This window comes from Periophthalmus magnuspinnatus, chromosome 4, assembly GCF_009829125.3.
Source record: "Periophthalmus magnuspinnatus isolate fPerMag1 chromosome 4, fPerMag1.2.pri, whole genome shotgun sequence".
Lineage (NCBI taxonomy): Eukaryota > Metazoa > Chordata > Actinopteri > Gobiiformes > Gobiidae > Periophthalmus > Periophthalmus magnuspinnatus.
In genome coordinates this window covers 25,545,380-25,572,942 of record NC_047129.1, presented here as the reverse complement: position 1 = coordinate 25,572,942, position 27,563 = coordinate 25,545,380, and the positions used below count along the sequence as shown (strand labels likewise).

Here is a 27,563-nt window from a genome sequence, read left to right as displayed (position 1 = left end):
CAAAATCTCCCTGGACTAGTCGAGTTTCTAAGTGGATGATAGCCTGTGGATCAAAAACCACGTCTACTAGTTATGTCTATGTTTTGAATGTCCTCAAAATATCACCTATAAACAGGAAGCTGAATAGGCAAACCTTTTTACTTGTTTCTTAGCTTCATTTCATAAGTTTTGTGTTTTATATAAGACCAGCACACCTCCCTGACCCCATCCATTTGTTCCACATCTTTAAACCCCCTGTTCCTGTGGGAGTTAGCAGTTATCATCAGGCAGTTTGATTGACAGATGTGGAGTTTATTCTGAAGGCTAGTGATGAGACAGACACAATGACCTCCCCTGGGACGCCTCTGTGTGAAGACAGAAGGGCTGCCCGTTCAGAGCCTGAGAGGGCTGAGACACAGGACCTGGTTTCCCAAGTAACATTTCCATTCATTTTTCCCACAGACTTTTTGAAACATTATATTAAGTGGTTAAATCTGCAATATGTAACTTTCTTGCTTGTTTCCATGGGGACGTAATTCTTTTGTTTGGAATGTTCAGCAGTATGGCATTAAACATAGTTATCTTCAGGGAGACAAGCACCACCTGGCCAAGTACAGGTTAGGTACATCTACAGGCCACATTAAGAATGCATGTGTTTCAATGATTTATTTTAGCAAAGACAAAACAAAAGCAAAACAACAACGAACGAATAAATGCAATGTCACATTGTGGAACATTCCAATGAAAGCAATAACATCTCCATGGAGACAAGCTGATAAGAAACCTTCCACCAGAACAGTTCTGTATTACATTTAAAGGCATGACAGGGGCTAACCAGCTATGTGTTCATTACTGTCCATGACACGATACAAATAAAAAAATTAAAATTAAAATGTGTAGTTTCATGCCATATGTGTTCCACAATATGGCATGAAACTAAGTTTCATGCCATATTGTGGAATATTACAGCCACATGAACATTTCCATGGAAACAAGCAAGAGAAAGCCATCTCCAGGTGAAATAAAAGTGGCCAGCTCACAGTAAGGATGCATAGTTTAAAAAAAAAAATACATATAGAAACTTTTTTGTCAAGGTTTTGGGCCAAAAAGTTACACGGTGTGACTTAAAATTATGTATTTTTGGTCATTAGTTGCCATATAACTGATTAGTCTTTTATTATTATTATTATTATTATTATTATTATTATTATTATTATTATTATTATTATTATTATTATTATTATTATTATTATTATTATTATATATATATATATATATATTTTTACATGTTTATTTTATTATTTATTTCTTATTTTATGGCAGTACTACCAATTTACGTAGCTATAACAAAATTTTGGAGAACTATTATAATGCCAAAGTGAGACACAATTCACGCACTGTAAAATTCTTCCACAGCCAGGCAAACTGCTTACCTTAGCTGTAATACCTAAAGCTCCTTGTTATGCAGAGTTTGAACGCTGCCACTACATTTCAGAAACTGCCATGCAAGTAATTATTCCCCGTATTTCGGCTAACAAGCAGCAGCATTGTTAGCGCTGAGTGGAGCATAACTTGTGGCGGATTTCACGTCTGGAATCTCATATCTGGGACATTTTTTTTTTCCTTCACTTTTTGCAGTAATTTTCGTCTCCTTTTGCACACTACACTTCAATGGCCCCGTGTGCTAGCTTTGAGTTAGCAATGCTGTCGTATTCGTCTCAGACACAGCTATTGTTCAGATCTGCTGCTCCTGTGATCCTAGCTAACATCACCTCTCCTCTCACGCACACATTGCAGCGCTCTGATAAATACTGCATGGTTTTGTTCCGTATTTTTACCCCTGGCCTTGTTCTCTCAGGCGATTTCTGACCTCCGAGTAGCACTCTCCTCTGCACTTGTTGGAAATAAAAGATGGAAATAAAGGACAGGTGGTAAAAAATATATATATATATTAGGACTGTCAACGTTAACAGTCTGTTTTAACCAATCACACACGTAAGTTGGGCTGGGAGGCACCTGACAGGAGAAATGCTGTGCTCAAGAGCTGTCATCAGTCGTCTTCAAGTGGATGATGGCAGATCAGTGACTGTTTACAAGCATGAAGCAAGAAACGCGGTACGGTTCTGCTCCGTGGGGCAAATCAAACCAAAGAGGCTGCGGAGATCTCGAGTTGAACACCGTGCGCTGTGTGAGGAAAGTAAAGGTCATATGTGTGAGCGCTAAAACAAGTAATAATAAATAGGGCAAATATTTAACCAACTGCTACAGAGCACTGGAAGATGGCGGGACAACTCTAACAGCTTGTACCTGACACAATAAGAACCAGTTACACCCACAATGAAGGGCCTTTATCCCCACTAAACCTGTCGTTTGGTCACGTACATTAGCCTGGAACACATTCAATTTCATTCATATTCAACTATTTCCTACTGGGAGGGCATACCCAGAAGACCTCTCCAGGGAGGCATCCAGGGAGGCATCCGGATCAAATGCCCGAACCACTTCAGCTGGCGCCTCTCATGGACGAGCAGTGGTTCTACTCCGAGCTCCTCCCTCGTGACTGAGCTCCTCACCCTATCTCTAAGGGAGTGCCCAGCCATTCATTTTGATCTCTTGTATCCACAATATTATCAGTCATTATGCAAAGCTTATAATAGGTGAGGGTACTAGCATAGATTGAGCAATAAATAGAGAGCTTTGCCTTTCAACTCCGCTCCTTCTTCACCACAACAGACCAGTGCACGGACAACATCACTACAGACGCTGCACCGATCCACTCGTCAATTTCACACTCCACCCTTCCCTCACTCATGAACATGGCCCCTGAGACACATGAACTCATCCACTTGAGGCGGGGGGGGGGAAAGAAAGGGAAAAAAAAATTGCGGGCACTGAAAAACATTGCAGGTTGAGCAAAGCACTAAACTGTAAATCTGAGGTGAAGGAAATGTGATTTTGTTTGTAAATGATACGTGACCAGTGGGCTCCTTCATTTCATATGTATCACTGATATAAACAAATCAGATTGTACGATCATCTTTGATTCTGGCTCGAGGCGCAACTGAGGGCGTGGTGATCAGCCTGATTTGCCAACACCACACTAATAATAAAAATCACTCTTTGTTAGACAATAGAATGTCATTTTCAACACAAATTAATAGAACTTTTTTAGCAACTGTGTAATCTTATACTAGTTCTGATAGCTCAAACGTTTATTTCCAATACTGATACTTGTTCAAATGGCTCTCTAGTTCCGATTCTAGTTTTAGTATCGATTAGTATCTGGCTTTTGATACTTGATGACTTGACAACCCTGTGCTGTGATTCCTTTGATATTAGACCTTATATTGAGCCCGTCCTGTCTGCAGTGAGGTGAGTGCGTGGGAACAATTGAATGTGCATAAGTTTGTGTTGATTTATTGGAGAAGCACCTTGTTTTTGCTGACCCGGACAGAGCAGCTTCATCCAAACACAAGTTGTAGTGCAGTATCAAGAAATATACAAGACATGCATATGTAAAGGAGTGAGGAGAAAGTATATGCAACAAAGGTTAAGAAAAGGTCAAGACAGAGTAGACTTTCGTGATGTTGTTTTGATTTGCTGTAGGCTAAATGATATTGTGCTCTAATCTAGATGAATGGAGGTGTAGCAAGGCCTTGTAATCGTCGGCTTCTCCTATAGATAGCTGCAGATCACACAACACTGTTGAATCCTACGCTTATCAGTTATTAAGAAAATAAAATTGGAGAAGGAAGTACAGAGCAGTGGGTGTGTGCCGGTGGTGGGGAAAGTGCGGGGTTGATCGGAAATATAGTGTCTTGAAAATAAGTGATTAAAGTTTGCTTAGAGACGCACAAATCACTCCAAAAACAACTTAAAGAAATGAGAAGGGTGAAAGAACTATGATGTGGTTAAAGGCTCTGAAAAGTCAATTTTGCGTAATAGGTTCGGAGCAGATGTCACCATTTGAAATAATTTTAGTTAGTTGGAAAAAAGATTTCAAGTTTCGCCATTTTTACAAGGTTCATTCTGGGTTCTGCAATAGAGTTGACTCCCATAATAACCACTTACTGTATATATTGTGTATTTATTTGGGTACCTTTTACTTTTACTTGGAATATCATTTAAAAAGTGCACTTTGTAGCATTTCTGGGATAAGTTTCACCACCTGCTTGTCTCCATGGAGATGCTAATGCTTTCCTCGGTGCACCATTAAACTTATGTAATCTTGCATGTATTCAATTACAGGTCTTTTTATAGCTCAAAAATACTTTGAAAACATGTCTCACTGTGAGCGGGGTTCCTTCTCCACATATCTGACCTGTAACTTAGCCTTTCTGTCACTACATAGAGATTAAGTTTAACACCGTACTGCTCAGTCCAGGCGTTGCAATAACATCTCCATGGAGACAAGCAGTTGATGGGAACTCCACCAGAAAAGTTGCGCACTGCAACTAATTTGTTATTTGTTTTGGTCATTCCAGCCCCTCTCTTCATGGGCACAGTTCTGTCTGGTCTGTCTCTGTTCCATTCAGTAGTGTGAGTGGTATTTGTGAAGCATCTGCTGCAGCACACGGCTCACTGCTCTGCTCTCCAGGTCCGTCTCTCACAATCACAGAGCAGATAGAGAGGAGGGGCCTGTGGAGTCATTAACAACATGCCAAAATGCCCCTGTGCTGTGATCTAATACTAATCTAATGATAGTTTTATAGATCTAGCCTTAGTTTACCTTCAAAATATCATTAAAATATCACCTTGACATGCAGGTTGCCTCATTGCTGCTGGGGCAACCTGTCAGGAGCAGTTCAGAGCTCAAGGACCCATCTCTAGATCTTGGTCAGGATTATCTTCGCTGGAGGATTTGAACTATTGTGCATGTTTTAGGTTGATGAGGGAAACCAATGTGTCCAGAGGAAACGGCAGCATTCACAAACTAGGAACTTGCTACAGCATAATCATCGTCATCATGGTGTAAATTACATTATTAGTTCTTCTTGCCTCAGTGGAACAAACGTTGATAAAGTACAAACCAATTTAATTAGGCTGTCTATGTCCCTATGTGAAACAGTGATTCAGTGGAGTTTGCATGTTCTCCCTGGGCTTGAGCAGGTTTCCTCCAGGTGCTAATCTCAGTAGCACTATCCTGGTTACATAAAGGTCACTAATTGTGTTATGATTTTAATTATGATTATGATTAATTTTCAATTATGTTCAATTCATCTTTATTCCATTAGTTATTTCATTTTCTTGTTTATTCAGCCTGCAAATAAAACTGTACATTTAAGTTCTTAGTACAGCTAGCAAAGTGACAAACATCTCAGTCACATTAGTCCATTGCAGCCTTTTCAAGGGCACATGTAAAGTGTCATCTGCATCCAGAGTTCAGAGGTGGGCAGTGTATAATGGTGTACAATATGATTTAAACAACTTTAAACAGCAATCAACTTAACATCATTAGTACAAGAACCAAATTTGTGCATAAAATTATTTGCCTGAGTAAAGAATTATTATTATTATTATTATTATTATTATTATTATTATTATTATTATGCACTTCAAAGGAGCAAGAGTGAAGATTTGCAAGACAGACATTTGAAGACATGGGCTGAGTCAGAGGCTTAAATGGCTGTACGCTACAACCAAAGGAGGCACAGATGGTCACACTGTGCCTCAAAAACTATAACACCATGAGATGAATACTGTGGAAATACTGCAGCGCGATATTAAACGCATGCATCTACAATATCCTAACATTTTATCTGAAGAGGAAACACTTAAAGTCATTATATCCCTATCCTTTAACGTTAATACAATCTGTTCTTTTCGTTTGTAGTTTGTCTCGTGGCTGTTTACTCTACAGAGCTGATGATTTGAAAGGATCCTCAGGTGTTAGTGTGTGTGATGTGGACTCCCTCATTCAGGACATGTACTGTGAGTCAGTGGATTCAGATTGTACACACTGCACCATCTGCTCTTAAGGCTTCTGCAGAGGGGATGAAGGGGCTGTCCATGGTGCTGAATTGAAATGCAGTTGCTGTAACATGGGCTCCTACTGGTTAAAAATAGTATTACAATTGCAACTGAGGCTACGATGTCATTAGTTGGCATATACTATTATTTTATTATTTTATAGAGGATGCTTTTAGGTGATTTCAGCGGTGGAATCTGGCAACCCAATGTGAGGAGTTCATTTTGATTTTGGACAAAATTAAATATGTAAACATAAACAAGTGTAACATTATGTCATATGCTTAATTGTGAATAACTCAGCATAGTCTGGTAGAATGTATATTTGATTTAAACTTTTAAATGTTTAACAAATTCCTAAGGACACAGAAAGGTGACTTTTTTCAATACTCTGCCACCAAAAAAAGAAAAGAAAAAAAAACAAAAATCTGCATCTGAACAAACCTGGCTTGTCTCCATGGAAATGCTTATAATATCCCACACTTTATGTAACGTATCTGTCTCTATGGAGAATGTTTCAAAGTATGTTTTTAACTTTCTATGATATGGATTCATGCAAGTGACATGCCATCTCCAGAAAGTTGCACATTGTTGCTTTAAATAGTGATAAGATGCACTGTCTAACTTTTCTGGTGCTTGTTTCCAGTGAGATGTTATTGCTTTGATTTGAACATTCCACAGTATGGCATTAAATCGATGTTGTATATATTCAACTATACATATTTCCATTGATACAAAGTACCTCTTACTGTGAGCAGGATCACCTCTCCAACAGATCTGACCTGTAACTTAACTTGCTTACCTCCGTGGAGATTGATCCGTTTAATGCATATTGTGGAACATTCTTGGCAAAACAATAATCGATACACATTCATGGACACACATAGGTGGCAGACCCTTCACTAGAAAAGCTACATAATACCCCTTTGAAATTGGTAGCGTAAGACAATTCATTTACAGTGAACTGGTTTAGCTGTGAAATATGATTAGTACGACATTATTATTCTTCCTGTTTATGCGTCGCAGCTTGAAGTGAGCATGTGTCATTTGTAACTGTACCACTCTTCTCCTCTGCTCTTACATAACCCCATGTTTTATTCAAAAGAGACCTATTTTGGCCCAAGAAGAACCCAAATCATTACAACCACCATGTTTCTTTTATATTAGGTCAGTTTATTTACTAGCCATTGATAGTAAAAAAAACAACAAAAAAACACATGTGCCACAAGCTAAAAGTTCACCTTAAAACATTACAAAATAACACGTAAACAATGGACTTACTGCAGGAAAACAAAAGATAAAGCAGACCCATTGTGCAAAAGCCAGTTTCAGAGCTTTTAACCATTTTAAAGTCGTTTCCCCTTTTCATTCACCCTGTTGAAGTTGTATTTTGAAGTGTTTCATTCATGTTTGAGCAATCTTTAATCGCTTATTTTCAAGACGCCATATTGCCAGTCCCAGTTTTTACCATCCCCGGTATATGCCCACTGCTCTGTACTTACTTTGCTCTTCAATTTTATTTAATTAATTGGTGATATACGTAGGATTTGATAATCTGAAATGAAAAAAAAATCCACCTCTCGCTAACATGATGTGCAACTGTCCAACTTCAGCTTCCATTGGGCAAACTTATTTATTTTATTAAGTTGTTTTAGATGAATTTGCGACTTAAAATGTTCAAATTATAACATAATGATCCATACATGTCACAGAATATAACTATATAGCAGACACAAGCGCAATATGTCTTCTTTATATATCAAAACAAAAGATCAAACCAAATGTTATTTAATTTTGAGGTGTTGAAATGGCACTCATGTCAGTTCAGGCATGAAAAAAAACATGCAATTACCATATGTTTACAGGTCTTTCATCCACCTACACCAAACTGTTACTTTTACTTAACATCAGCCTGTCCAGGGACTACAGGTGGGAATTAGTATTTTTGCTATAACCTGGCACCATGCATCTTTCCTGTTTTTTAAGGTCAATGTATTGTTGTGCACTGTCCCTGTCCAAATAAAAGCATACCATACTAATTATCCATAGAGACCTCAGAGCCATAAAAGTGAGTTTATGATAAAGCTACATCACATCACATATCTGAACCATGTTTGCTGTGCATTTATGGCATGTGAACAACAAACCTTTGAAATGTTGCTCCTATTACGTTGTATGAGTTATAAGTGTCTGCAGCCTTTTAGTGACTTTACACACAGCCCTGGAAAAGCTGTTTTAGACAAAGTTCATATACAATTAACAATTCATTTTATTTTATTTTTTGCGTGGGTGTATAGTAGAAAACAAGCTTTTTTTCCATTTAATTTTTCAGTTTTTAATCAGGCACAGTTCTGTTGTGGGTACTACTTATATAATAACTACAACACAATTAACCTTAATAAAGCATGAACAAAGACTTAATTCATAATGAACAAATAATCTATTAAGTCTGCGTTCACACTGGTCTTGGTTTTGTCCAGGTTTGAGACCAGTTCTAGTCCCTTTCTAGTCCAGATTTAGGTCCAAGTTTCATCTCAATGTTGTTGTGGAGATTGAGCACAACCTTAGAATGATTCTGTATTAGTAACTACTTAATTAAGGACTTATGCTTAGGGGTTTGGGTATTATTTAGGTAGTTACTAAGCCTGAATAATTCTTAATAAACTGTCCATTATGAATTAGATTGTTTCTTTTTCAAGGTCATGCTTTATCAAGGCTAATTAAAGTGCAGTTATTATAAAGTGTTACCAAGTTCTGTTGCTTGATTCAAACAGCAGCATTTTTTCCCCAAATTTAAAGGAACTGTATGCAAGATTTTGATGTTAAATTCCATTAACATGACCTACCTGTGTCCCCGGATACAAGGTAAGCATTGCTGACGTATCCTTAGTAACAAAAACATTTGGACATGATGGCCAAGTTGGTGGTTTGGTTCTCAAGGCGATTATTCAATCTGAAAGCAATATGAGCCTCAGTTGACTCGGTTTTGCGTTGCCAGTTTCAATGCTTAAATCCAGTTGGTTTAAATCTAAAGGGACTCTCTCTGATCTGAATCCTCACTACGTAAACTCCAGCACCTGCAGCCAATCATTAAAGAGGGTGTATTACGCAACACTTTGTTTTCCCCAATCATGTTATAATCAAAAACATGCCTGAAGAGGTCTTTGACATCATCCATACATGTTTGAGTATTTTAGGCCCTAGTCGAACTCTCCTTACAATTAGCCGTACGATTCTTTGCAATGCTCAGCCCAGAAGCCTATATTCTCCACGCTCCCACACGACTCTCGAATTCTCCATAAATATACGAAAAACATGCTACAAAACTGTACACAGCAACTTGATAAACCTGATGTGATGTGCAGAAGTTTCATTAGCGCGATACACGGTGATGGTGATGTGATAGCACTCTGAAGGGGGAGTAACTTACCGTGGAGAGCAAATGGAGTCAAAACTTAGAGCGTCACAACCGAAAGTGATACTTATAAAACATGTTAGTACATTGTTTTCGGCAAATATACCATTTTCAAAACTATAAAAGGCAACATGATGATCTAAATACGTTGTATGTGAATATGACCTGTCCATATACTAAGAATGAGACAAACTTGCATGTGTCCTCTATCTACAGGTTGAAGCACTAGCAACCCAGGTTCAGTTGCGATTGTTATACCTTTTTTTAAATCAGTAAGAGTGCAGGCTACGTACAGTTCCTTTAAATCCGAGTTTTAAATGTTGATATTTTGTCAGCACTGTGCATTACAGGAGCTGTTGGTGGAGGATAGATTTGGCTGGAAGGCAGTGCCACCAGTGCGTCATAGGGAATACACTACTGCTGCTGCTGTCTGAGAGCGTGAAAGGGAAGGGGAAGAGATACGTGTTGCACTAGAGCCCTCTGCTGATGGAAAACTGTTACTGTGCACATGTCTGTAAAGCCAAATTGGAAGATGGATGAAATCATTTGGTTGAAACCATTTGGATGTGTAAAGTCTACTCATATAAAAAGCCATCGGAGACAGACAAATTATAGATTTATTCCCCTTTAAGGTTAAGGTGCACGTTATTGTCCCCGTAGGGAAATTTGTCCTTTTGTATTTAATCCATCCTTCAATGCAGCTGAGATTAAGGACTTTGACCTATTTGATTTATTCCTCCTAAAATAAGTTAATTTTGTAATTCTGACTTGGTTTGGTGAGATAGTACTTGTCCTAAATATTTATCATAGTTTTATATCAGTCAAGTGGCAGTTTGTGAAAAAACCTGAAAAGAAAAGTACAAAAATACAGGTGTAGTATTATATAATACCTCTACCTATGACATCAGCAATGGAAATTCTATCCAAACGCAGAGACAATTTACACATAAGACTTATGCAAGACTTATTGGCAGTTTTAAAACATAAAGGTGTTGGTGTATTTGTTTTTATTAGTCTAATTATAACAATTTAGACAAATTTTGGGCCTTGTTAACATTATAGTTGCTGGGCAACAGCTATGGAATTACCTGTTCATGTCATATCTACCGTCTATTTCTAGGCGATATTTGCCGTAAAATCTTAATTATGTTAACTATGTTTTAGTGAACATGCCACATGTACTTTAAACTGTAGTATCCAAATAGTTTACACATATTTAACATCATTAAATAAACACAAAATAATTAACCTGTACAATGTTTTTTCATGTAGGTTATAGTCATTTTCAGATAGTCGTATTTGTATCTACAGAGAAATGAGAAATTGGCATTTGGCCCGTGCTTGCAGCTTTATTGTATTTTCCTTGACAAGACTCTCAAAGTGCTACATTATAAACAATTTTCACTTTACAATAAGTGGTGACAAGCTGCAGAAGCAAGGACACAACAACAGCGTGCATGGAATCTAACCACCAATCTGTGGAGTGGATGAAAGCTCCAACAGCTGAGTCACTGGCGACAGTGAGGAACAGTTGGTGACAGTGGCTCAGTGGTTAGAGCAGTCAAGGAAAATCACAATACAAAACATAAATAAACACAAATAATCATCATAAAATTAACATTAAAAGAGAAGAGTGCATAAAAACCTTTCAGTCATATGAACAGCTAAACAGAACCGTTTTGATCCCGGATTTTTGGCCATGGAGAGACTTGTTCAGAAGCAGCGCTGCTTTAAAGTCTATTCTCTGAGCCACAGGATCCAGTGCAGAGACCACAGGACACGGGACTTATGTGCTCGTACTTCCAGGTTCAAGTCAGGACCCGAGCAGCACTGTTCTGGATGTACTGCAGCTGTCTTTACACTCGTTTGGAGAGTCGTTATAGTAGTCTAACCTACTGGAGACAAATGCATGGATAAGTCATCCACCAATTTAGAACAAGATTAGTGGTTGTGTCCTTAAGAAACACACTTCACCCACATCGGCACTAAGTTTAATGTACACTTTATTGTCCCCGTAGAGAAATGTTGTCCCCTGGAGCAAGCTAACAGGAGCAGTGAACCCATCTCCGGATCTTGAGCTAGGTTTAGTCAGGACTACCTTAGCTGGAGGATTTGAGCAATTGTGCATGTTTTGGGTTGATGGGGGAAGCTGGAGTCCCTGAATCCCACCCAGACCTGGCCTGGACAGAGAGGCCTGGGCAACTTGGGAACTGAACACTAAACCTTCCTGCTTTGAGACGTGAATGTTACCCACTGTCTAGTATTACATTGGCCGCTTCACTTCTGTCAGTCTGCCCCAGGACAGCTGTGACTACAATAGAACCCCCAATAACTATCATCAAAGCAAAAAGTCTTCCTGGATTCCCATTTTAAACACATTTATTACAAGGCTTAATTAGTAATGTATTGTAATGTGATATTTGCTGTATTTATAATGTTCCTACTAATAATACTGAATGAAAACTCCCCTTTCTTGAGTTTACCAAGGCAATCTAGTGCTCTACATAGACCATCCTTAGCTGACTGTGGTGTAGAGCCTTCAATAATCTCCTGGTTGTGATTCTAACCACCTACTATCTGTTTGATAATGTGGGGACAGTAGTGCGCAGTAGCCTATGGGAACAGTGGACAATACACATACCATCTGCAGTCATCCAGTGTGAGCCCACCACTGCATCACCGGCTCTGTGCAATGAAACTCAAAGATCATTTGAACAAAGGTCACGCGAGGGGGGCATTTTATTCATAATGTCAACATATTAAAAATGTATGGAACGCCGGCGAGCAGTGCACTACCAAATGTTAAAGTGACATTTCCAAGTGTCCGCAGTGCTATATTACATCTCCTATTGATTCTCCCAGTCAAATACCAGGCCAAACAACAGCCTGCTCGTCCTTCAGAGGTTTATTGATTTTGTGGATTTTTTTTGTACTTCTGAATAAATGTACAAGTATTATGCAGTGTGCGGTGAAGAAGGCTCATCACGTCACTGGCCGTAAAGACAACAACGATCTAAAATCACGGTGCTGTGGATGCTCACCTATGTCGAATATTGGTGTTTTTGTAAAAGTGCAGGAGAGAACCTTTACCTTATGTCGAACTCCGCCACTTTTTTGCTGTTAAACTCTGTACATGGTGTAATAAAACTGTCCCTCCAGTTTTCAGTGCCATTTCAAGTACTATGTGACATCACACCACTAGACATTTCTGATTTCAAACACCTGGCTGCAGGGGTGGAGTTTCCAGTGTGGATACCTGTTAGACCAATCACACTGTGCACAACCCCTTCTGTAATTGTGAAGGAAGAGATTGCAGACCAGGTAGAGAGTTGAAAGAAGTTTATTTGATCAGATGAATGAAGTTACAGACAGCAGGCACATGCGTTGCGTTTCAGGGGAGTTTTCCAGTACTTAAAGCCCCTTCAAGGTATAGTTCCATCTATAGAAGGCAGGTCTTATAAGGACTTAACTCATTTTACATACTGTCCGTACAAGGTCACAAAGGGATGTATAGTTAGCTGTTCACAGAGAGGTAAAATACATCACTAACAGACGCTTGCAGTCACAAAAAAGATGCATTATAAGACCTGTTGTCAACTTGAATACCTGTATCATGTGACCGAAACAGCTGGTTCTAGTGAAGACATCTTAAAATAAGTTTGTGTCGCATTCTTACAGAGAAACAAGTTCAGTTCAATGCTTAAGACACAAAGTATTCAACACAAGGTTTAAGAGTAAAGTAAAAATGATGCTTTCACCTTCTCCTCCCTCACTTTTTTTCTTTAGTCCTCCAGGTACTGCCCAGTTTAGCAGCTCCACCATCATCATTTGTGTTGTATTATTTTGCATGGGGCTGTCAATAAACGGTCAACGGTCACATTTTTACAGCGCTTTTGTACCTTTCAAGCCACTCAAAGCGCTTCACATCAAGGAACCACTCACCCATTCACGCACACTTTCATGCGCTAATGCATCCAGGCACAGCAGATCAGGTGGGTTAAGTGTCTTGCCCAAGGACAACGACAGCATTCATCCGCGAGAGTTGGAATCACTTCGCCAACCTGTGGGTCAGTGGATCTGAGTGCTCCCGACAGAAAATAACCTCTATATGGACTACAAATCTGTTTTAAAGCCTCGCAGAGAATCAGTGTATTGTTGACTGGAACACACATGAACATTGAACTTTTTACCTGCTTTATATTATATTTTTGTGGTGAAACTTTTCTCAGGTTCTACATTGAAATGAATGGGATTCCTACTGAATCCGAAGTAGTGTTTAGAGGCAAAAGTGGGTCTGGCGGGATAAAGTTAATTTAAAATGTGGTTGTGAAAGGAGTTTAGCCCCACTATAAACTTTAGGTCTTGTTGGATTTTATGTGAACTGCTTCACTCACATGGAGAGGTGAAGGAGAGAAGGAGGAGAGGAGGAGTGGTGAGGGAGAGAGGGATAGGAGAAGGAGAGGTGAGGGAGATGGTGGAGAGAAAGGTGAGGGAGAGAGGGAGAGGTGAAGGTGTGCTGTGCTTCAGCCTAAGAGCTTTGTGTTGTAGCGCTCACATATTCATTGGGCTATTTTTAACATAAAGAGCTTTTAAAACATATACCAGAGGCATTAACACAGAGAACAGCAGGTTAAAGCAGGTTAATAACATTCACAGTCAATAAGAAAGTGACTTGCTGTGTGGAGTCTACTTTGTTCATTTGTCATTTAAGCTACATTTGGGTTTTTTTGCTTTTTTTTTATTATTATAAGGGTGTTATGACCCTCAAGTGGATCAAAACATATTTAATAAAGGCACAGGAAACAAAGATAAAGGTTCAACGTTTTCTATTACTTTTTTTAAACTTTCTGTTTCTCTTTTATTTATAAAGACGAACCAGAAAGTTAATGAACCCTATGCCCAAAAAATAAATAAATAACAAAGGAAAAAGACCATGGTGAGCCGGCCAGCGTAAAAAAACAACAAAAAACAAACACTCCATAAACTATCCCTACTCAAAATAAAGAACAAAACGGGATGCCCAGACTTAAACAAAAAGAAGCTAACAAAAAGCTAAGTATCTGGCTTAGGTGTGCCAGCAGGGAGCAGCATCGTGCTCGGAGCACACTGTATGACGTGCGCGCTCTGATGCACAGGACAGCGTCGGAGAACGACGAGAGAATGAGGGGCGCAGGCTCCACGACGCAAAACAAAAAGTTCAATTCAATTTATTTTTGTAAAGCCCAAAATCACAACAGCAGTTGACTCTTAGAGGAACGGGAGCAAAAGTACGAACAGAACAGATTTACTAAATATATACAAAAATAGGCAAAAATTCAAAATCAACCAATAATATACATGAAAAAATAGAACTAATTTCTATTAACTCAAATTGGGAAAAAATAATACAAAGATTTAGGCAATTAAAAATACAAAGGGAAAATGCGCAAATCTAACCAAGGGGAAAATCATACTTTTTTATATATATATATATATATATATATATATATATATATATATATATATATATATATATATATTCTCAATTAGTTTTTTTTTGTTTTTGGTTTGTTTGTTTTTTCAAATGAGGTATGTCTCCTTTTGTCTCAGTTTTGTCTCCTTCCTTCTCCCTCAGTCTCATTGTGGCACCACCATCCAAAAAATTTGTTTCATAAATAAGAACTTCAGTGTCCCTTTGTCAGGACACATTACGGAGCTCTGATAGATGTTTATGCTGCTGTATCACTCATCTGCACCAGACACTGTGGTTTTAGTGGGAAAATCTGATGTACTGTAGAGTTATACTAGAAATTGGACTTTTCTCTGAAGCATTGTAAAATGGGTTGTTTATGTGACACCTCCTCTATTCTAAGATACCCATAGTTTAAAATGTAGATAGAAGGAAGAATTCTATATATTTTTCTTAAAGAACACATTCTGGATTCCTGTGTGTTAAATTCAGCCCTTAGGAAACGTGAATGCTACGCTAATAGAGTCATGTGTTTGTTGTGATCATAGTTTGACCGTAGAATGAGTCCGGTGATGGTTTATGGGCTTACAAACTGCATAGGAGTTTAGATTTTTTATATATGATGCAACAATCAAGGCAAAATGCAAACAGAGCATTTTTGAGTGCTTAGAGAAGTCAACTTTTGATTTGTGCATCAATGAAAGTGTGAATAAACCAAAATACAACTCCAGTTATGTTTTTCATGAGGGAACAGTGCTATAATATGGTAAAAAGCTCAAAAAAACTAAAGATAGATTATCTGATTTAGTGACAAAATCAGACTAGGGTGACCAGATTGCACAGCATTTTCAACTCAAATCCCGCATCACACAATTTTACTTTATTTTCATCATCAGACGTATGTTCTCGGCCGCAGCCACTACCTGTTCACTTCCACACCTTTGCTCTGGCTCAGTGAAAAGCGTCTGTCTGCTTTGTTTTCTTCTGCTTTGTTTTATCGCGAGCCACATAGTGCAATCAATTCATCTCTTTAATCTGAACCTTAGAAAAGTTCCTGCAATGTTTATGCATCTTAAGGTCCTGCTCAGTATGACTATAACGTCCACAAAGTAAAAAAAAAAAAGTGCTGTCCCACATTTGGTTGGTTATAATGAAATGTATTGATTGTAACTCGATCAATACATTGTGCCAAAGAGTTTGCGAGGAACTGGATAGATTTATAAACATACTTCCTCCTTTCACGGTTTGAAAATCACGTAATGCTGCTTGGAATTTTGAATGCATCTTGTCTGTAATCACATGAGCCTATCCATGAAACTAAAAAAGCCACAAAGTTCAAGGCAATAGTTATGATTACACTAACACAAATAAATTACATCACCTTTATTTTGTTAAATCAATATGTTCTGCCAGAAAAATCCTGCCTTCTGCATAAATTGTCTCCACATTTTATACAGAATTTTCAGTGCTGATGACATAAATACAGGTATTCCCTTTAGAACTCACTTCCTGTATTTTTGCACTTTTATCTCAACTTTCATCCACATTCTGCCGCTTATCTGATGTTCAACTATGACAAATATTTAATACAAGTACTATCCCACAAAACCTGCCATCGTCTATTTAAAGTCAAGGCACATTTTGTAGCCTGTAAGCTTATCCTGATTTGTTTTCTTGTCCACAGATGACCGCAGAGGCCATCCTTCGCCTGGTGACTGACCCTGTGCTGCCCTTCTTCACCCTGGACATCGTGCTGGACATCCAAAACAAACTCAGAGGTCAGACTAAACCAATATTTTTATTAGGAAAATGATTTATATGGCACTATACAAGTATACAACACAGCCATAGATCGGACATACTGTACGTTCTATAAAACACTATGAGAATATTAAACAAATGTTGCTCAATATTAAACAAATGTTGCTATTTATTTACTTATTAAATGTGCAGTGTGTAACTGTCTGGAGGTGGGATGTCGCCTGCATGATTCCATGGAAATAGAAAGTTAAAACCATACTTGGGAAGATTCTCCATGGAGTTAGATAAGTTTTATGCTATATAGTGGTATATTATAGCTAAAGGAGCAACATTTCCATGGAAACAAGCAGGAGGACGCTCTTTTCCAGGTTAAATAAGAGTCAGGTTTTTGGAGATACAAGAAAACAACCATTAATACAACTTTTATTTATTTTTTTGCTTAAAAGTTACATCCTGTGGCTTTAACGATAACACACACACACACATTTATGCACTGTTTTTTTTTGTTTTTTTTTGTTTTGTTTTTAAACCCCAAGCAGATCATTGACCATTAAGACCATGATGGGATCTAAAACTTGATTCAAATTTGATTAAAGGGGCTATACCTGATGATTTTTACTGTGTTAAAAACGTGAAAAAACAGAACTAGTTCGCTGTAAATTGTTTCAGTGGTCTACAGTTTAGTTTCTTCTGGTGTGAGGGTAAGATGAAGGTATAAGAAGCTAAGAGACAAACAAGATACTCCTCGCATGTGCTCGGTCTACAGTTCTCGCTCCTCGCTCGCTGCAGTCCCTGTGCTAGTGGGTTAGCGCTGCTTCGTTAACGTAGCTGCGCACATCGATCTCTTGGCCTCATTATTTCAACACAGACGACCTCCATGCTTTCGTAAAAATCAGATCTTCCTCCTCTGATCTGCTCCATCGCTGAGCCTCTCCACTTTGGGACATGGAGGAACATGAATTTATTACCACGCTTTTCACACAAGATCTGAAAAGGTGCTACAAAATTTGGCAAATTTAAGTTTTAGAAGAGGTTTCAGTGTATAGTCTGGTAAAATACACCAAAAAAATCATCTTGCCCTTGATTTATCCAAAATGATCTACAATGGAAAATTCTGACTTAAAGGTATGGAAGCACTGGTAGCGAATATTAACGCAGGTTGTGAAAAATTTGCTGGATTGGGTATCGTAATTTTTTATTTTATTTTTTAAAGTAACTTTTTTTTTTTTTTTTTTAAGTAACTTTTATTTATTTATTTATTTATTATTTAATATTTATTTATTTTTTATGTAGGGAGAGCCTAATGAAAGCAGTCAGACTCTCTTTTTTCATGGGTCTTTAAGATATGAAAGACCCAGGTGTGAATATAAATGTTTATCTCCAGATTATTAAAGTGCATTTGTGGCACCAATGGGTCTTGTTTTGCATGTCCTTGAAACATGTTCCAGTTTTGGGAAGCCAAGTAACCAAAAGCTTTCAGTTCAGTTCTAGTGTGGATAGTTTTTAGACAGAAATAATCATGAGAGCTTGTATTAAAAGTTCCCGTTTCAGTGTTCAACAAGTAGGTGAGATATTCAGGTAGTTTATCAAGTAGTCCCTAATAAATATATTTTAAGTGTTGTTCTTTTCTGGCAGATATCAATGGCCAACCTACTTTTTCATAGAGAGTACGGTGATGGGTTTTAAATGAATCACCTGTTATGAAACGAAGGGCTGAGTGAAAGAGTGAATCTAAAGGTTTCAAAGCAGAGGCTGATATCTGTGTGTGTATTATATCTTCATAATTCAGTACAGAAACCTGCTGGATAAGTAACACAATTGGATCAAATTTATTGTACATTAACTGCTTATCTCCATGGAAATGTTATTGCGTTAACTGGGCTGTTCCATAGTAAGAGAATGAACTTATCTATGTTGCATTTATCCAATTACAGGTTTATTTACTGCTCAAACTATTCTTTGAAGAACAAACTTTTTTTCTATAATCAGACTTATCCGCAGGGCCCATAACTTGACCCTGTGGCATATCCTGCTTGTCTCCATGGAGATACAAAGAATGTATGCATATGAATACTAGTGACGTGTCAAAGAGTTTGTGACAAGTTAGAAGCGTGGGTAACAGTTTAAAGGTGTGCTTTTTCAGGAGGAGGGTCCGTTGCTGTTGTTCCTATGGAGATGTTATTTGCCTGTAAAGTTTCACCGTATGGCATTAAACATATTCTTTTTCCATGTAGTCAAAGTTACAGTTGTGGTCTGAAGAGAGGCAACCCGTTCATTGTAAGACTGTATTGACCGATAACAAACAACTGTAGATAAATGCAGAATGTGCTATTTGAATGCTGTATTGAGGAATATTTCTTTCCTGGCAAATCCAAAATGGTATCACTCTGTATTTTTTTATCCAGAATAATATCGCTCTGTATTTTTTATAGAGAATTATGTCAGTCTGGCCCCTCCGTCGCATCTCGAGCCAGAACAAAAAGTGATCATGCAATCAGACTTGTGTCACTGGTATTCAGTGACTCATGTGAAACAAAGCAGCTCATTGGTCATCAATCATTTAGAACAAAACAAATATCTCTCACCTCAGATTAACAGAGTTTAGTGCTTCACTCATTGATTCTGCAGAAATCCACAAGTTTTTCAGTCCCCTGTGCTATTTATATTTTTCTTTCTTCTTCTCCTTGTAAACAGCCATATTTGTTTACAAAACTATTCCAGGAAAAGCAATAACAACAGGTTAGCAAGTACCCCCTCCATGAAAGTTACATAGTGCACCTTTAAACACATACCTACCTTCTACTTTCATAGTTTGAAAATTGAATAAAATCACAGACTTTTTTTTTTTTTTTTTTTCAATACACCCAAGACTCAAACCAACCAAACCACATAATCAGGTTGACTTACCAAAATTTTAAACTCCTAATCACTACATTTATTCATATCCCGCCTCGTAATGTAGTTTAGCAGCTTGTTCACCTCTCATAACTGTGGTAGTTGCATATGTAGGAGCTCTTTAGTCAAGGTCTGGCTGCAGCCCTGAGCGCACATTAGCATAGGCCGATAGTGAGACGTTAGTATGCAGCAGTCGAGCCAGTCTAAGCCCTGTCCTTCAATACAAATGTAACCTTCACCAACGCCAGCAAAACAAAAGATTTAGGGCTAATTTGTCCATGAAGAACAATCAATGAACACCGTGTCGCTAGCTATAAGAAGCAAAACATGAAAACAAAAATTGGTACGCACGATGTAAATGCATTTTTACAATCTACAAAGTTCCAGGACTGTCATCTAGGGATTTACTTTGAAATGATAATTGGTGTTAAAGGTGCGCTATGTAATTTCTCTGGCTGTTTCCATGGTGATGTTATTGCTTTACTTCGAATGTTCAGCAGTATGGCATTAAATTAATCTCCAGGTTTGTGGAGAGGAGGTCCCACTCACCGTAAGAATGCATGTTGTTTAATGTATTTGTGAGCAATAAGCTTGTTACTGAAGGCAAGGTCGATTTAATGCCTTAAATCTTTGCCTTATTGTGGAACATTTCAGGCAAAGCAATAAGATTTCCAAGGAGACGAACAGAAAAAGTTACATAGTGCATCTTTAAAGTTTTCATTTCTTGCTTAGGTAACTTGGATGTTTGTACTTTATGTATTATATTAAAATTATTTCATGTGAAGATTAAATTATAAAGCAATAGAAAGTAAAATTATGATGATAATAATAAATGTGCCACAATCAGTGAGTGGCCAGCCTCACAGCGAGAAGGTCTCTTGTTCAATTCTCAGGCTGGGTGGGACCTTTCTGTGTGGAGTTTGCATGTTCTCTCCATATCTGGTTTTTGGGGTCCTTTTCCAATCAGAAAACAGAGTGAGCCTCAGATGAGTCTCTCACAGAGGTCAGACCGAGTCATTGTTTTGCAAGACTCAAGTAAGTCTCAAGTCTTTGGTCTCAAATCCGGGCCAAGTCCAAGTCAAGTCCCGAGTCAATGAACCACAATTCCAAGTCAAGTCAAGTACTCTGATTGTAGTACCTTTTTAAAACAGAAGTGCAATCTACGTACATACAGTTCCTTTGAAGGTGCATTATGTAACTTTTCTGGTGGAGAGTCCATGGAGGTGTCATTGCTTTGCTTAGAATGTTCCACAGTATGGTACTTGCAGATCTCCATAGGGACGTTGGAGATGCTCTAATGTAGGACTAATGTTGTAACAGTTACAGACTCAAAATAAATGCGCAAATAAAAATAACCATAGCAGTACAACAGATCCTCACATGGACTGACGTGTGTTTAAATTCCACTTTTGTTTTCCCCTTATATAGTACATCACTTTAGAACAAAGTCAGCGCTGCAGAGCAAGTGATTTTTTTGTTTAAATTACTTAATTATGCTTCTACTACATGGTTACCTGGGCAGAGGAGGAAGATTGTGGCAAACTTTATGGAGAATCGTTCGGGTACATCTTTACACACATGCTCTCCACAATGGAAATGTACAACATGTTTATTTGAAAATTGCGCTTTTACTGTGATCAGGGAGGATTTTGACAAAGTTTGATTCATATTATCTGTTTGGCTTCAACTTTACATTGCAGACTGTGACTGATGATGGATTTATTATTATGCACTTTGACTTTGAGACACAGTAAAGGCTCCACACTGGAAACCCGTGTTTGTGTTTTCGAATGCAGCTCTACACTGTTTCTTCAGCTCTTCTGTTTTACCAGTAGATGATAGATTACGCTTAATTCAGACACATGTAGGACTGTGCTAAAGCGTGAGTGTTGTATGTCCCATACGTTTGTGTCGCCCAGCCCTGTGTGAACACATGATGCTCTATCAGGCGCTCTTATTCTGCCACTACAACCCCACAGGGGCCGTGCTGCAAACCGTCATAAATGGACTAGTTCTGTTTTTCACGTTTTTAAGACAGTAAAAATGTGGTACAGTGACCATTTCTGGTTTGGTCTCCTTTGGGGGCTCCGCCAACCCAAATTTTATCTTTGGACAGTAAAGAGTGCCTTACACTTTACACCTGGAGATGTTATTGTTTTCCCTAGAATGTTCTGCAGTATGGCATTAAATTTCTTTAACTATGATGAAAACCAGGTGATGCCACAAGACCAAATTACAAGTCACATCTGTGGAGAAGTGAGTGTGCTCATGGTAGGAATGCACCTGTAGTTGAATAAATGTAAGATGCTTAAGTTTAGATGCCTACTGTGGAACATTCCAGGCAAACACAAACGTCTCAAGACAGGTGTGTCTAATCAAAAAAGTTACACACTGCACCTAACTAAAACTTAACATCCATTTAAATCTTGCGTGTATCTTTTTAGATAAGTCGTCAGTCCTTCCTGCCCTTCTTTCGGCTGCCTCCTCGCTCAGGGACCATGCGGCGTTCTTCCAGTCTGAGGTCATGCGCCCGGCCAACGACCCCAAAGAGAGAGACCCCGCCCACGTGCGCATGCTCAACGACGTGCTGAGGGACATGGAGAAGAGCTTCATCCTGCCTAGTGCTCCTCCAGGGGTTTACAGGTCAGTCATGTACAAGTATTCTATCTAGTAAAGCTGCATCACAGGTTGTGTTTATGTTGTTTTATTGGAGAAAAAGCTGAAATTCTGATCAGAAAGGCACAGATTTCCCTTTCCACACACACTTCCTCCAGCTCCTGTGGATCCCAAGTATTCCCAGGCCAGCTGAGAGACATAGTCCCTCCAGCATGTCCTGGACCTTCCCAAGGAGTTCCTCCTGGTGGGACATACCCGGTATCTCTCCAGGGAGACGTTCAGGAGGGATCCGAAAAAGATGCCTGAACCACCTCAGCTGCCTCCTCCCTACTCCAAGCTCCTCCCATGTGACTGAGCTCCTCAGCCTGTCTCTATGGCAGCACCCAGCCACCTGATGGAGGAAACTGATTTCAACAATTTGTCCTTTCAGTCATTATCCAAAGCTCATGATCATATGTGAGGGCAGTAGCATAAATTGAGTGGTAAATTGTGAGCTTTGCCTTTTGGCTCAGCTCCTTCTTCACCACAACAGTCCGATACAGTGACTGCTTTGCTGCAGATACTGCACCATCCTTCTCTCATTCTGAACAAGACCCCGAAATACTTGAACTCCTCCACTCGTGGGCAAATTCCCATGAACCCTCAAGCGCCCAATGGAGAGTATACGGCTGGTCCAGTTTTCTGGAGCAGTGTGGTTTTCTAAAAACACACTGCTCCTCCTGCATCCTTGGTTCGACTATCACTGGGATTCTTCTCTCCAGTACCCTAAAAGAGACCTTACTGTGGAGGCTGAGAAATGTGATTCCCCTGTAGTTGGAAAACACCTTCCAGTCAATTTTCTTAAACATAGAGACCACCACACCGATCTGTCAGTCCACACACATTGACGGCACCAGCTGCTGTACGCTTGGTCTGCCAATACCTGTGAGCATCCTGAGGAGCTACAAGGCTTTTTTGTTCAGTTTTAGTCAGCAAAAAAAATCAAAAATATGATGTAATATATTGATGAATGCACTAATGAACTATCCAAGTGCAGCGCTATGAGGCCACTTAATAGGAGCGAGCACTTCATCATAAACAGACACCGAAATTGACAAACCAGCCAACTTTATAGAAAACCATTACTGTTATGCTTATATCTCATCTTTTTCCTGTGTGTTTTCAAAGACCATCGCAACAAAAACTTATATTTATTTTGGAGTTTAGCAAAGGACTGTATTAGGATGTCCCTTGATAACAAACAATGTCTTCAAACTGATGCGATTGGACAGTCATTGTGCATTATTCATAAGATCCACTGCACCGTAGCCTCGGCGGAGTTAGTTATTGAATAAAACATTGATTACAGCCAAATAAAAGCTGCGCGTTTGCTAAAGATGAGAGAGGCGTGTGAACGTAAGGCCCAGTTTGGGGCATATTCTAATGATGGATGAGAAGAGAGGAAGTCTACGCACAACACATCAATCACACTATAAGGAGACGTGCTATCTGTGAATATATAAATATCAATAGGATTTAGGAAGTTACTGATACACTTTTGGTGAGACTTTTGCCCTGGTTTCTAACTTTAAGCTAATTGTATATAGGTTATGTTGTTTCTTTGAGGATGATATCTTACAATCCAAAAAATGAAGAATGAAGAAAAGATTTTGATTAAAAATGTTCATAAATTGCTGAATGCGCAAACAAATATAGCATTTACCTATTGTAGTTCAAATGCTTTTTTTTTTTATTAATTATAAAAACACTGGACACGATGGATGGATTGATTTATGGTTTAATGTGGTCTTTTGGTTCAGAAAAAAATTATCTATTTAGAAAAGAGAATGAGCTCTTTGGGTTGAGTTTCAATGCTGAAATGTAATTGGTTCAAACCTAAAACGACTCTCTCTAATCTTAATTTTCACCACATAAACCCCAGCAATCATTGACTTTCCATATAGATGACATTCCTTTGCTTGGAATGTTTCATAGTATGGCATTAAACTTGCAGATCTCCATAGAGACGCTGAAAATGATTAATGTTGCTACTGCTCTTGTTGTTACTACCATGAATTTTAAGCTATACCCAATTGCAGGTTGAATTTATAGTGTCTAGAACAGTGTCTCGCCCCAGTACAGATATATTTTATAAGCAGCTCTTGAGGTCAAAATAAGTCAGCCGTGTACTGTCTGCATCTATTTATAAAGTATTTTGTTGTCCGAGTCCAAGCACGCTAGTTATTAGAATTATAGTGACAGCAAAACTCTGATCTACTGAGAAGTGCATATAAACTCATTAGGGTGAATAATTAGGATGGTTGGAATGCATTAGGAAAGTGAGTCTTGGGACCACTGCAGACCGTCTAAAGTACTGTTTTTCAGAGTTTTAAAATGGTAAAAATCAGGTACAGCTCCTTTAATACAAGGATAGTTCTATTATCAGTGTTGACAAGCAGAGTCGAATGTGTCAAACTCAAGGCCCGGGGGCCAAATGCGGCCAGCCATGTCATTTTATGTGGCCCGCGACAAGGTAAATTTAAATGTGTGACTGCCTTAAAATGCCAGTTTATCAGGAGTTTTCACGCATTTACACACATATTTTTTATATCTTTGCAAATTTGAGACGAACCATTTTGCTAATGTGGCCCCCGGTGAAATTGAGTTTGACGCCCCTGATATAGAGCATGAAATTGTAGCATTTTCTTTTATATTACCCTCAGTTATCTAGGTAGGTTCCATAGTGGTCCATGGGCGTATACTAGTCTATGTGTCTTATACTTGTGTCTGATATAGCCCAAGATCATTCTAAAGGTATTCAGAAAAGGTTCATTTCTGTCCTGCGAATGTGCCTTTTTTTGGTTCTGATACTTGTTCATATGAGTATCTTGTTTTAGGATCAATTAGTACCTGATTTTCAATACTTTTGACAACCCTACATGATATAACTGCTATTTGCTTTCTGAAAATAACACAGAGGTACATAACAATCTCTTTGCAGATGGCAGACTTGACAAACATCCATTGTATGTGTTTGAAAATTGATGTCTAACCCATTCATCAAATCATGTTTTTATATTATTGTTTTGGTGACATGTTGTCTTTCTCCTGTCTGCTCCTGTCTGCTCCTGTCGTGATTGGTGCAGAATGGATGTCCCCAGTCTTTGGTCTTATTCACACTTTATGGCGGTAATAGACACGTTAATTGTCCTCCGCTCCCATTAGCATCTGAGCTAGAATTAGCTGCTCCATCATGCTCAAAAAACATTAGCCGTAATGGCAGCCATTTATAAAGAGTTAGCGTTCAATGGCAGGACCAGACCATTAGACTAAGAGCACCACACCTCTTTAGTCCGCATTTTAAGGACTTCTGAAAGAAACCCAGCACTACTCATTATCCAATCTGCTCTGGTTAAAAAGAACAACTATTTGGTTTATTTTTATTTCAAGTGTGTAAGCAATAATATAACACCATGCATTTATATAGTATATTTATGTATCTGGTTATGCTTATAGTTATAAATGATGTGATGCAAACAAAGTAGAGTTGTAAAAAGAAGTGAAAAAATATCTATTAAGCACAATCGACTGTTTAGAGCTTTTAAACATGTTATACTTGTTTGTTTCCCCTACTCATTTACCCTCTCAAAGATGTATTTTGAATGATTTATGCATGTTTGAGGTGTCTTTATTCTTCTGTATTCACGATGTCATTACTCGGATCAACTCCCGTTTTCACCCTAACCAGTATATGCCCACTTTTCTGTACTTTCTATGTTCTCCGGTTTTATTTTCTTAATTGGTGATACATGTAGGATTCAGGATGCAGCACATAGTTTGCACAAAAATTTGCTCGCTAGCGTGATGTGCTGCTATCCATCTGAGGTGCACCTGCGACATCAGCTCCATCAACCACCCCAGTTTTCTAAAGTCAGTGGACTTTTTTCTTTTATTATAAGTTGTTTTAGATCAGTATTGCGATGTTAAAATATCCATATATCTATATAGCAGACACAAGCAATATAAATCAATTAAAGCTCCTACTCAGTAAATTTCCCAGAGTACATTTTGCTCTACCTGAAGAAATTTTTAAAACTGTATTTGATCCCTACTCCATTTTGTATATGCATTTTATCCTAAATTATTTGAAGAGAAATAAAGTAACTCTACTTTCAGTCTCCACCAGAGTACTTTTTACTCTAAGAAGATGAATACTTAATTTACCCTACAGTCATTTTACTCCAATTAATAGTGCTTATTTACTCTAGCACGATTACATTTTTACTCTGGAAAGATTACAGTTTTACTCTACCAAGATGACAATTATTGCCATGTACTAATCTGGTCCCTATAAAAAAACAAAATCAGTAGATTCAACAATTAAAACTTAATTCAGTTGCACAAAGTCTCATAAATGCTGCATTCAATTGTGTATATAAACAGTAATAATTTAAGGCAAATGTGACAAAAAGCACCTTCTAATTTTTGTTGTAATGGTTGTATAATCACAGAAATCTGCAAGGTATTAATTTGAACCAGTATCACTGTGCATCTTGCATCTTTTTTACGGTGCTCGTATATCAAACTGACTGTTTTAAGGAATTAGCCAAAGAATTAATTGTACCTTTGCCTACAACCACCATTTTAGTTTAGCTACTGTGGCAGCACAACTTTCAACAAGACTTTCACAGGGAGAAACTCTGGTCGTAACTTCAGCAAAATCACACAAACACAACATTTTCGGTGCAAGGGCCTTCAACAGGAACATTGGAACAACTCTGGGGTGTTTTACTGAGATGCTTTCTAAACCTGTAAAAAGTTCCACAGACCTTTTACTAACTGTCCTGATCACATTTACTCGCTATTATTTTTTTCCAAAACCATGGTCAACCTTTAAGTGCCACTTCTCTTAGAATTCTCTCACTGAGCTGCAGAGGCTGCACTAGCACTGATTAATGATTGGTTACATTCAAATCAGAGAGAGTCCTTTTAGGTTTAAACCAAGTGGCTTTCAGCATTGAAACTGGCAACTCAAATGAGAGATTCATGCCCATCATGTCCAATGTTTTCTTTGAATAAATCAGGATTATAATTGCTATCAGTAAAACCTATATTTAATTTGAACATGCCTGCATACAGCTCCTTTACACTGTAAGTTATGATTCCATTCCATTATCTTTTATGTTCCATGGACTCACAAGTTCATGAGCTTTTCATTGTGACACAACACTCCACAGATATTGTTCTTATAACCACTGTTTTTTAACTCAAGTGCGTACTGAAGGTCGTACAGCGTCCCCACAGATGAAGAATCGCTCTGTTTAGCTCATAAGCCACTCCACAAACAGAAATCAATGCAGCCGAGCCCAGAGAGAGACTGGTGAGGTCCTGTGCCTTACAAATGACTGTGAGCTGTCTCAGTCCTGTCTATAGACGTCTGTATGGATCTGTATGTACAAACTGACAGCAGCACATACAAGACTGTTAAGTAGGGAGTTACGA

The 27,563-nt window shown here is 38.4% G+C and overlaps 1 protein-coding gene across 1 annotated transcript in view; it reads left to right on the top strand.

Annotated features, from left to right (window-relative positions):
* The window catches only part of LOC117369890 (inactive N-acetylated-alpha-linked acidic dipeptidase-like protein 2), a 403,810-nt gene that overhangs the window by 372,393 nt on the left and 3,854 nt on the right, over positions 1-27,563 (top strand). Inside the window, exons 15-16 of the mRNA XM_055221431.1 lie at positions 16,495-16,588; positions 21,911-22,109. Of these exons, the coding sequence (XP_055077406.1) occupies positions 16,495-16,588; positions 21,911-22,109 (293 nt within the window). The remainder of the gene's footprint in view (positions 1-16,494; positions 16,589-21,910; positions 22,110-27,563) is intronic.